The sequence below is a fragment of the Danio rerio genome, chromosome 1, assembly GCF_052040795.2.
Source record: "Danio rerio strain M-AB ecotype USA chromosome 1, GRCz13ab, whole genome shotgun sequence".
NCBI classification, from domain to species: Eukaryota; Metazoa; Chordata; class Actinopteri; order Cypriniformes; family Danionidae; genus Danio; species Danio rerio.
The window spans coordinates 11,320,521-11,331,684 of NC_141021.1; the positions used below are offsets into that span (position 1 = coordinate 11,320,521).

At 33.6% G+C, this 11,164-nt stretch overlaps 1 protein-coding gene across 4 annotated transcripts; it reads left to right on the plus strand.

Annotated features, from left to right (window-relative positions):
• Positions 1–1,669: 1,669 nt before the first annotated feature.
• On the plus strand, positions 1,670–9,323 carry fgb (fibrinogen beta chain). Of its 4 annotated transcripts, NM_212774.1 has the most exon segments (8): positions 1,692–1,793; positions 1,896–1,910; positions 2,972–3,175; positions 4,209–4,392; positions 4,773–5,114; positions 6,134–6,256; positions 7,659–7,944; positions 8,849–9,318. In NM_212774.1, coding segments are annotated over 8 exon segments (1,458 nt in total). In that variant the 5' UTR covers positions 1,692–1,721; the 3' UTR covers positions 9,081–9,318.
• The last annotated feature ends 1,841 nt before the right edge of the window (positions 9,324–11,164 follow it).

Here is an 11,164-nt window from a genome sequence, read left to right on the forward strand (position 1 = left end):
ATTGACATGGCTGTTCCTTAAAACTGCGGCTACATCATGTTACCCTGATGAAGTCAAGAATATCAAAATGTGTAGGCGCTGTTTTAAGAAATAGCCATGTCAGTAAAAGCTTTTTAATTTTTTACCACATTTTTCGAGTGCCTCAGACTGACTTTTGCTGTTTATAATTAGGCTGTTGTTGTTGAATTTTCAAGAGAGGGTAGAAGAAAATCGTCAAGCTCTTCTTTATTTTTGTTAAATATAAATCTTGTGGAAATATGTTTGGTATATCTAAAATGGAGGATACAACAAGCTAATCCAGCTAAAGTAGTGCTTAAAATGCCACTTATAAAAGTATGTAAAGTTTAAACATCATAATTAAATAGAAATGAAGGTGAATAACTGCAAAAAAAAAGTCAGTATTTTGAGAAAAAGAACCCAGGCTGGCTACGGGCCTGTATAAATACAGTGTTAATGCCTACTTTACACAGTCTGAGAATCAGCTTTTTTGGTAAACTGTCATTCATTCATTCATTCATTCAGTCATTCATTCATTCTCTTTTTGGCTTAGTCCCTTTATTAATCTGGGGTCGCCACAACGGAATGAACCACCTGGTAAACTGTCAGTAAAATGTTAATATTATTTTCTGTAATATCTGAGAAATATTGGTTAGTTATACCTGGTAACACTTTACAATAAGGTTCATTAGTTAATGCATTTACTAACATGAACTAATAATGAACAACACTTGTACAGCATTTATTAACCATAATTGAACATTTACTAATGCATTATTAACATCCAAGTCCATGCTTGTTAACATTAGTTAATGCACCATGAGTTAACATGAATCAACAATGAACTACTGTATTTTCATTAACTAACGTTAACTAACATAAATACATACTGTAGTAAATGTATTGTTCTTTGTTTGTTCATGTTAGTAAATGCATTAATTAACATTAACTGATAAACCTTATTGTAAAGTGTGACCTTATACGTAAAGCAGTTTTAGGTAATTGAGGGTGATTGACTGAAAGCATTATTTAATGATTATTTTTTTCAGCCGAGTACAACGAGTCTGTTTGTTAAGTTGAGTCAAAAGTCTAACTTTGAGTCAAAGATGTGGGTGGTTGATAATATGGCACAACAGATCACAGGCCAAACAAACAGCAGTTTACTTGTTGAGTAATACAGAAACAAACATACATCTTCTGATTCATTGTGTTTTGATTTTCTAATATTATTTACAGGTCAGGACTGAGCCATTTTACTAAAAGAATTTTAAATTAAGCATGCTATTTTTTCTGCTTAAACACTGGCATCTTTTACACATTTCTACACATTCTGTTAGCAACCATGAGTGTATATCTAGCCTATGGCAAATCAAAATTGCAGCCATAGATGATACTTTTACACTGAAATTTATACATTTGTACACACTTTTTTTTTTTTTACAATATTATCAATATTATTAGTCACATAATATGCTAACTGTTTATTTATTACAGCTTACATACTTGCACACGATTGCTTCATGATTAAGTTACTGGTTTGCTCACGTCTTCATTTCCCAAAAACGATGCCGTCCTGGAATTGATTTCCAAAAGCCAGAATTAAATATTAACTAGTGTCGTGTCTCAGTTCAGGGGGCGTCTGGTATAAATTCAGGAAGAGCAGCTCTGGATTATCTGCATCTGCCTCACACTTGTGCTGGAACTGAAGTGTGAGTTCTACAAAAATGAAGCTTGTCTTATTACTTTGCCTGTGTGCTGTTGGAGCTCTCGCACAGGATGACTATGATGATTATGGAGTAAGTGTCTCTTAAAATGTTGCAAAGAATAAAAATTTGAGATTTTTGCAATGTAGTTTTTATTGTATTGTACTGATAAACTTTTTTGATTTCTTATTACAGGAAGGAAAAAAAGAGGTAAGTTTTCTTTTAATTGCACTCGATTGTCAGTCAATTCAAAACATATATTGCATAAATCATAGGAAAAACGGGAATGATGAATAAAAAAAGATAAATAATTATGTTGCAATTACGTTAAAATAACTTGAAGCATCCGTGATGTTTTAGCATAAGTAATGTTAATGAATAAGAGTAACTAATGCAGGATTTAGTAATATCTCGAATTAGTTATAATAAATATATTTAGTTTTTCTTTAAATTTTAAGGAACGTTTTAATAATTATGCTACTAATTTTGTGAAACATAAAAAATATATCTGCGTCGTTTTAATTGTAATATTTTTGTGTTGGACTAATAATTTATTGGCTAGCTGAAACAAAAATAAGATGGTAAAAGAATAATTGCAATTAATCATATCCAAAATAAAATCTTGGATGTATAAATACAGTTGAAATCCGAATTATTAGCCCCCCTTTGAATTTTTTTTTTTAATATTTCCAAAATTATGTTTAATAGAGCAAAGAAATTTTCACAGTATGTCTGATAATATTTTTTCTTCAGGAGAACATCTTAGTTGATTTATTTAGGCTAGGATAAAAGCAGTTTTACATTTTTTAAAAAAACATTTTAAGGTCAAAATTATTAGCCCCTTTAAGCTATATTTTTTCAATATTCTACAGAACAAACAATCGTTATACAATAACTTGCCTAATGACCCTAACCTGCCCAGTTAACCTAATTAACCTAGTTAAGCCTTTAAATGCCACTTTAAGCTGTATAGAAGTGTCTTGAAGAATATCTAGTCAAATATTATTTACTGTCATCATGACAAAGATAAAAGAAATGAGTTATTAGAAATGAGTTATTAAAACTATTATGTTTAGAAATGTGTTGAAAAAATCTTCTCTATATAAACAGGGGCTAATAATTCTGACTTTAAACATATATATATATATATATATATATATATATATATATATATATATATATATATATATATATATATATATATATATCACTTAATGATATATTGCAACTTAAAGGAAATTTTCTAAAATGTGTTTTTTTATCTATTTTAGGCTAAAGAAGTCGTAGACCCCAGGGGTCATCGTCCCGTCAGCAGAGGTCGAGAGACATACTCTCCAGGCCCTGTTTCTCAGCCGCCCATCAGCGGGGGAACCCGATACCGTGGCAGACCAACAGCAGCGCCGGTGGGCAAAGCTGTGCAGGAGAAAGAGGAGCAACCTGAATCAGGCGGATGCAACCATATGTCTGAGAAAATGGTCAGTCAATGGGATTTAATTCTGCCATGGTGGCTCAGTGGTTAGCTCTGTCGCCTCACAGCAAGAAGGTTGCTGTAGTCCTGGCTCTGCCAGTTGGCATTTCTTTGTGGAGTTTGCATGTTTTCGTAGTGTATGGGTGTATATGGGTGTTTCCTAGAAGGTCATCCGCTGTGTAAATCATATGCTGGATAAGTTGGTGGTTCCTTCCACTATGGCGACCCCTGATTAATAAAGGGACTAAGCCAAAGGAAAACGAATTAATGAGTTAGCGGTTCATTCCTCTGTGGCGACCTCTGATAAAATCAGAGACTAAGCCGAAGGAGAACGAATGAATGAGTTTCAGAACATTTGTGGAATGTGGAATGTTTTTAATGTTTTTAAAGTGATATTTTTTTTATTTTAATGTTTGACCTTAGTTGTGCATGTCATTTGAATATTTTACATTTCCAAGTGTTATGTGAAGCACTTTGGTCATTTCACCTTGCAGTTAAATGTGCTGCATAAATATATAAAGAAGTTGAAGCTGAACATTTGATTTTGAACAGTTTTAGATTCATTTCGCTTGATTCTTGTGAAGCATTAGCAACTCTGTTAGATAAAATATAGAAGGGGGAGTGTTAGTGTTAGAAGGCCATTTTAATTTTGCATTTATTTATTTTTTTAAAGAGGAAATAGAAAATATAATAAAAAATAGATTATTGCTGTCAGAAGATCAGAGCCTTTTTTATATAAATAGATATAAAAAGTGAATGGAGATGAGATGAGAATAAAAAGAAGACATTATATTTAAAAATATATATAGTATACGGTGTAAGTGAAGTGTTAGATGGTAAAACCAATTAAAAAAATATTTAATATATTTCAAATATATTTCTATTTGATAGGTAGTAGTAGTGTTATAGGAAGTTCACTGATATAATAAAATCAGATGTATTTTCAAATGAATATTAATGTCTTATGGTAATTTTTATGGCCCTTATTACAGTAAAAACCTCAAACACAAACCTCAAGTCTTTATTTCTTCTTGTTCCAGGGTGTGTTGTGTCCCACAGGTTGTGAGTTGAAGAAAGCCCTCATAAAACAGGAACGTAATGTAAAGCCAACTGTAGAGCAGCTGAAAAGAGCTGTGGACGACTTGACTCAATCCACCAACTCCATCCACGGCTACGTCCTCGATATGACCGCAGAAGTAGCTCAAAGACAAAAAGTCAGCGAGGGTAACTACACTTCAGAAAGTTTTGTTTATATGATATTTGTTTTAAAGTAATAGTTGTCTAATGACTTGCCTAATTATGACTGATTACTATAGTATCTTTTCAAATATCTAGTAAAAAATTCTGTACTGACTGTCATCATGGCCGAGAAAAAAGAAATGAGTTATAGGAAATGAGTTATTAAAGCTATTATGTTTAAAAAGGACTTTTAAAAAGAATGAAAAGTTCACAGGAGGTCTAATAATTTCATTGCATGTCGAGTAAATTAATAAAAGTATAAGCATCCGCCTGACTAATACTGGTAGGCAACCTATTTTTTATATTTAATAGACATTCTCGACTATTAAAAATACCCACAAGTAATGGTTTATGTTCTTTCACAGGCAATGGACTTGTGGTTGATCAGTACACAGACAGCTTAGAAACCCAGCATGCTTATATTAAGGACACGGTGGACGTCACCTTCCCCCAGAACATTAAAGTCCTTCAGGGAGTGCTGGATAAGATCCGTGAGAAGATCCAGCGCTTGGAGAAAGCCATCACTACTCAGAGAGCCAAGTGCCAAGCGCCCTGTAAAGTCACCTGCCCCATTCCTGTTGTGTCCGGCAAGGAGTGCGAAGACATCATCCGCAAAGGAGGAGAGGACTCGCAGATGTACATCATACGGCCTGATCCGCTTGGAACGCCTTACAAGGTCTTCTGCGATCAGACCAGTAAAAATGGAGGTATGGCAACTTTGGCCTTGTCTACTCTATTACATTTTACAGTTACCCTAGACACAGCTTTTTCTGTAAACACACACAAAAAAAAAATCCATGTGGATATATTTGAAACTCACATAGAAATCTGATATATGCAAATTATTATGCAAAAACTGTTTACTAATTACAAATATGTGCATATATGTTAAATTATATTAGCTATAATTTTATATATCGGTTCATATATGGAGGTATATGAACATATATGAGCATATAATTATTGCTTATTTATTTTAACATACATTATTAATACTTTCCTGTATAATCTACAGTAACTTACTGGCAGCAGTTCGCCCATAACGTACTGTAAATCAATTACAGCAAAAATACTGTATTTACATTTACAGCGCCATCTATCTTGCTGTATATGTATTTACAGTATTGTATATATTGTTACTGTAAAATGTACAGTAGTTTTTGCAATGAAACTTTAAAATACAGTAACATATTGCATTACTGTCCTACAGTAAATTAGTTCATATTACAGTTAAATACTGTGTACAAAAACAAGAAGAGTGTATGAATACATATTTGTAGTTCTGATGATTAAACGCTATATTTATACAAATGGCCATGTTTGAAATATACTGTACACTCACCAGCCACTTTATTAGGTACATTTTACTAGTACATTTTTACTAGATTTTGGTCCATATTGACATGATAGCATCACGCAGCTTGAACCAGTCTGGCCATTCTCCTCTGACCTCTTGCGTCAGCAAGGCATTTGCGCCCACAGAGCTGCCGCTCACTGGATATTTTTTCTTCTTTGGATTATTCTCTGTAAACCCTAAAGATGGTTGTGCGTGAAAATCTCAGTAGATCAGCAGTTTTCGAAATATTCAGACCAGCCTGTCTGGCACCAACAACCATGACACTTTCAAAGTGATTTAAATCTTCCCCATTCTGTTTTGAAAACGATGATTATTTGTCATGTGACTTTTTTTCCAGCCATAATCATAAACGTCTGCAATATTCTATAGGTTGGGTGCTCATCCAGAACCGTATGGACGGCAGTGTTGATTTTGGCAGGCGTTGGGACGACTACCGAAGAGGCTTTGGAAACATTGCATTTGATGTGGGCAAAGGCCACTGCCAGACTCCAGGTGAGCTACAGTTAAACAGGGATAAGTTGGGATTCTGCATAAGTTAGAGATGTAGGACTCCGATTTTACTGATAAGTAGCCTAAAAAATATCAAAAGTATGTAGTTTAAAAATGTAAAACAGCAATCTACATTGTATGTTCATCAAAAAAGACTAATATATATGTTATGTTTTGGTGTGAAGCAGGCCTTTTAAGACTCTGTTTATACATTTTATTTAGATGTGTTTTGTTCTATAGAGAAACACGCTCTTGTTTACACTAAGTGTGTTTTTTTTTTCACTTTTGGCCATGTTACAGGTTATTCTTTATGGGAGAGTAATACAGTTGAAGGCAAAATTATAAGGATTTTAAATTATATGAATGTTTTTATTGTTTTTTAAATATTCTTATGTTTAATAGAGCAAGGGATTTTTTTTCCTGTGCAAAAAGTCTTATTTTGGCTGGAATAAAAGCAGTTAAAACTGTATTCAAGTTTATTTTATTTAAAATCAACGCTATTATCCCCATTAAGAAATCATTTTTTCAATTGGCTACAGAACAAACCACTGTTGTCCGATGACTTGCCTAACTAAATTGTACTTTAAGCTGAATAACAGTATCATGCAAAATAACTAGCAAAATATTATGTTGTGTTATAATGGCAAAGACAAAAATTCATTAATTATTAAACTATTTAATTATTAAAATCACAGGATAATACAAATAATAAGATAATACAAAAAATATATTTCCCTTCAACTGTATGTCAAAAGTGGACAATCACAGAACAATTTAGACCCCTTTTCTAAATGTATTTAGTTTTTTATATTTAGTATTGTAAATAGTATTGTATCACTGAATCAGCGAAGCATCTTTTAATACCAGTTGTAAACGCTTTTATTTTTGTTAATCCTTTTATTTAAGACTCTGAGGTCCATGTCCAAAACCATAACAAATCACAAAATACAAAAAACATACAATACAATACAATACAATAATGAATATACATATTATAACACCATTACTTTCCCAGTGTTGGGTTGCGGCTGGAAGGGCATCCGCTGCATAAAACATGTGCTGGATAAGTTGTCGGTTCATTCCACTGTGGCCACCCCAGTTTAATAAAGGGACTAAACCGAAAAGAAAATGAATGAATGAATGACAACACAATTACACAACTCCATTACTGTAAAATGGTCAAAAGTGTACATGTTTCAGACTCTGTTTACCCCTGTGTTGTCCACTAGTATATTCAGATTGACAATACCAAATGTAAACAAAGCTAAACCAATTTTAAGAAATGGAGTAAACCTGCTAGACTACCAAAGAAATGGTGATAAAAAATACTCAGGGTTCATGATTTCTCTTAGATTCGCTCAAATCATCTCATTCCCTAATGAATTTTTTTTGTGGTCTCTTTTAGGCGAGTACTGGCTGGGCAATGACCGTATTAGTCAACTTTCAAAGATGGGTGCCACTGAGCTTCTGGTGGAGATGGAGGACTGGTCCGGCTCAAAAGTCTATGCTCAGTATGAGCAGTTCAGCATGCAGGGCGAAGCCTCCAACTACATCCTAGGAGTCGGACGGTACTCAGGAACGGCTGGAAATACATTCCTGGAAGGCGCAACAGAGCTGTTTGGAGAGAATCGTACCATGACCATCCACAACGGCATGATGTTCAGCACATACGACAGGGATAATGACAAATGGTGCGTTTCGTCCAAATCATTTGCATGCATGGAAAAGCTACTGAAAAGATTACATATGCAGTTTGGTCACATTTTACAATAAGGTTTTATTAGTTCATGTATTTACTAACATGAACTAATAAAGAATGATGCGTGTAGAGCATCTATTCATGATAGTTCAACATTTACTAATGCGTTATTAACATCCAAATTCATGCTTGTTAACATTAGCTATTTGCTAATGATGATGATGATAAGGATTTTCATTAACTAACATGAACAGATACTTTATTAAATATATTGTTCATTGTTTGTTCATGTTAGTAAATGGATTAACTAACATTAAATAATACGACCTTATTGTAAAGTGTCCACTTACTTAAAATGAGCTGAAACAACACAAGTCTTGAGTTTTTGGGGGGGACAGCTTAATTGTTTTATGTTTAACTCACTTAAAATTCTAAAAACTAATAAGCTAACCTAATTCCTTCATGTTGTCTAAACAAAAATCGATTGTGTGGAACTCAGCATTGTTTACAGTGGACTATCTAAAATGTTTTCTCTAATGACAAGTGGTATGTGTGCTTCTAATAATTAGCATTAATAAAAAGCTGCACAGTATCTAACCAACACAATCTCACGGCGATTCGTAACTTTTTTCATTTAGTGGCTAATTCGTATGAATTCATACGATCTAATTCGTACAATTTAGTACGATTTGCTTATCCTTCAATGACGGTTGGGGTTAGGGGTGGGGTCAGGTGCCACGCCTCCTTTTTAAAATCGTACCATTTTGTACGACTGAACTCGTACGAATTCATACGAATTAGCCACTAAACTGGCAAAACGCAAAATACGTTTTCTCGTGAGATCAGGCTGTATCTAACATGTTATCTCTTTCTTCATTTGTGTTAATCACATTCAGGATTCCTGGAGATCCTTCTAAACAGTGCTCTAAAGAAGATGGCGGTGGATGGTGGTACAACAGATGCCACTCTTGTAATCCTAACGGGCGATACTATTGGGGAGGAGCTTATACTAAATACATGGCCAAGCACGGGACAGATGACGGCATCGTGTGGATGAACTGGAAGGGCTCGTGGTATTCGCTCAAAACGATCAGCATGAAGATTAGGCCGTACTTCAAACAGAAATAAAACTTCATGTGAAATGAAATGCGTGTCGTTTCCTGCAGCATCTCATTTCATATAGGCTATTTTTTTTAAATAAAGCGGAGGATAGTAAAGCCTGCATAAAAGAGTGTGAATACATTGGAAAAGTGCATTGGATACATTGTGTTATTGGACATGTTAAAGTACTGTATGTAAAGGCAAAATGATGGAAATGAGATGGAAACAGTTCTCCTGGTTCTCATTAAAGCTGACCAACAAACAACAAAACTTTGTCTATTGTATTTATGAACGTTTTGTAATGTTTTAGAAAATAAACATGCTTAAAACACTTTTTTATAGTCTCACACTTTTATATACATGAATGAACATCACAGGTTGAGTGAATTCTGTCTTATATTAATGAGTATTTAAATATATAAATTAAAAACGGGGACTTATTACTAAGGCTGAATTGAATGTCTCCCAAACATTTGTAAATAATACTTTCATCCATTTATTTATTTACAGTGCAAGTTACATAATAAAAGCATTTCTAACGAGTAAAGCAAATGAGTAAAGTGAATAATTAAGTAATAATATTTAATGCAAGTAACTAGAGCCAGACCCTTACTGTCAGAATCACAAGCAATCTAATCTGTCACTGAACTGGACTACAAATACTATAATGCACCTCACACACCAGTTCCTGATTCCGCTGATTACTCGCACACAGCTGGAAGCTCATGATTAACTGATTACCAGTACTATAAATGCACCCAACTCACGCTTACATTTTGCAGTCGCATTGTGAAGCTTTTTCCTTGTTTTGTCTTTTTGTGCCATGTTTCCTGACCCTTGCTTTGTGTATTGTTTATGCTATTTTCCTCCTGGAGCGATCACTTTGCCTGTGACCTGACTGCTCTTTTGTACCCTTTATGTTAAAGGTTTGCCCTTGCTTGTGACCATTGCCTGCAGTATTACTCTTGTTAATGAAAACACTGCATTTGTATCCTTAACTCTGCTGCCAGTTTCGTATGTTACACATATATTTTGGCGATGAACATATTCTCTTTATTTTGAACGCATCAAAGTAAAGTAAAAATGGATTGTCTCAATGCACAGTGATTTTACTTGACTAATAAGACAAAAAGTACAAAAACCCATTGCTTTAAATATGGGGTCAGGAAGTTCTTAGAAGATAACATTATCTTACATTACTATTTTTTTATGTGTTTTTTTTAAGGAAAATGAAGGCATAGGTTATACAGTACATTGTAAATGTAGTGCTTAGTTAAAAAATAATAAAAATAAACATATATAACTCAATATTGTAATGCGTTACTTTCTAAAGGAACTTTCCACAACCCTGTTTATTTATTTACAAACTTCGGTCTGGAATGTGCCCAATAAAAATATGTTGCTCAGAGGATATATTTACCTCGATTATTCTTGGTAATACTTGAAATATTAAATAAATACTTTATTTCAGAGGCAAACTTGTTTGTTGTTTTGAAAATAGTTTAAATCATACACTTACCCAAAATAAAACAGTGAAATTAAAGTAGAAAAAAATATGATATCTGTGAATATATGATATATTTAAGCCCCCAAGATCTTAAAAGTTACACATTAACACACATATGCATAATAGAGATATGTTATATTGGGACAGAAATCATTGTAAAATAGACACTAATTTATTTGGAGCCAGACTGTTGTGTGGTTTCGCAGTGCTCTTAAATAAGAAAAAGAAAGCTGGCAGATAATTTACTCACTCAGGCCAACCAATTTAGGTGACCATGTTCTTCAGTAGTACATAAATTATATTTTTTTGGTAAAACTGTCAGCCTTTGTCATTCATAAAATGGCCTACAGGCCAAACAAAGTGAATACCCTGTGACGCCTGACAATACATTAAGGTCTTATAAAGTCTTGAGTGAGAAATTAAATTTTTGCAGCAGTATATGCAAATCAGTGTAAAGTTTGCTGCTCTACAAGTTGGTAAATAAAACTAAATGTGTTATGCTTCTGTTTAAGGAGATACTGGGCTATTCTTTATCAAGAATCGACCCAAATAAACTTTTTCATCTAGGACTACCATAGCGAGTCATTTTAAGACAAAAATCCAT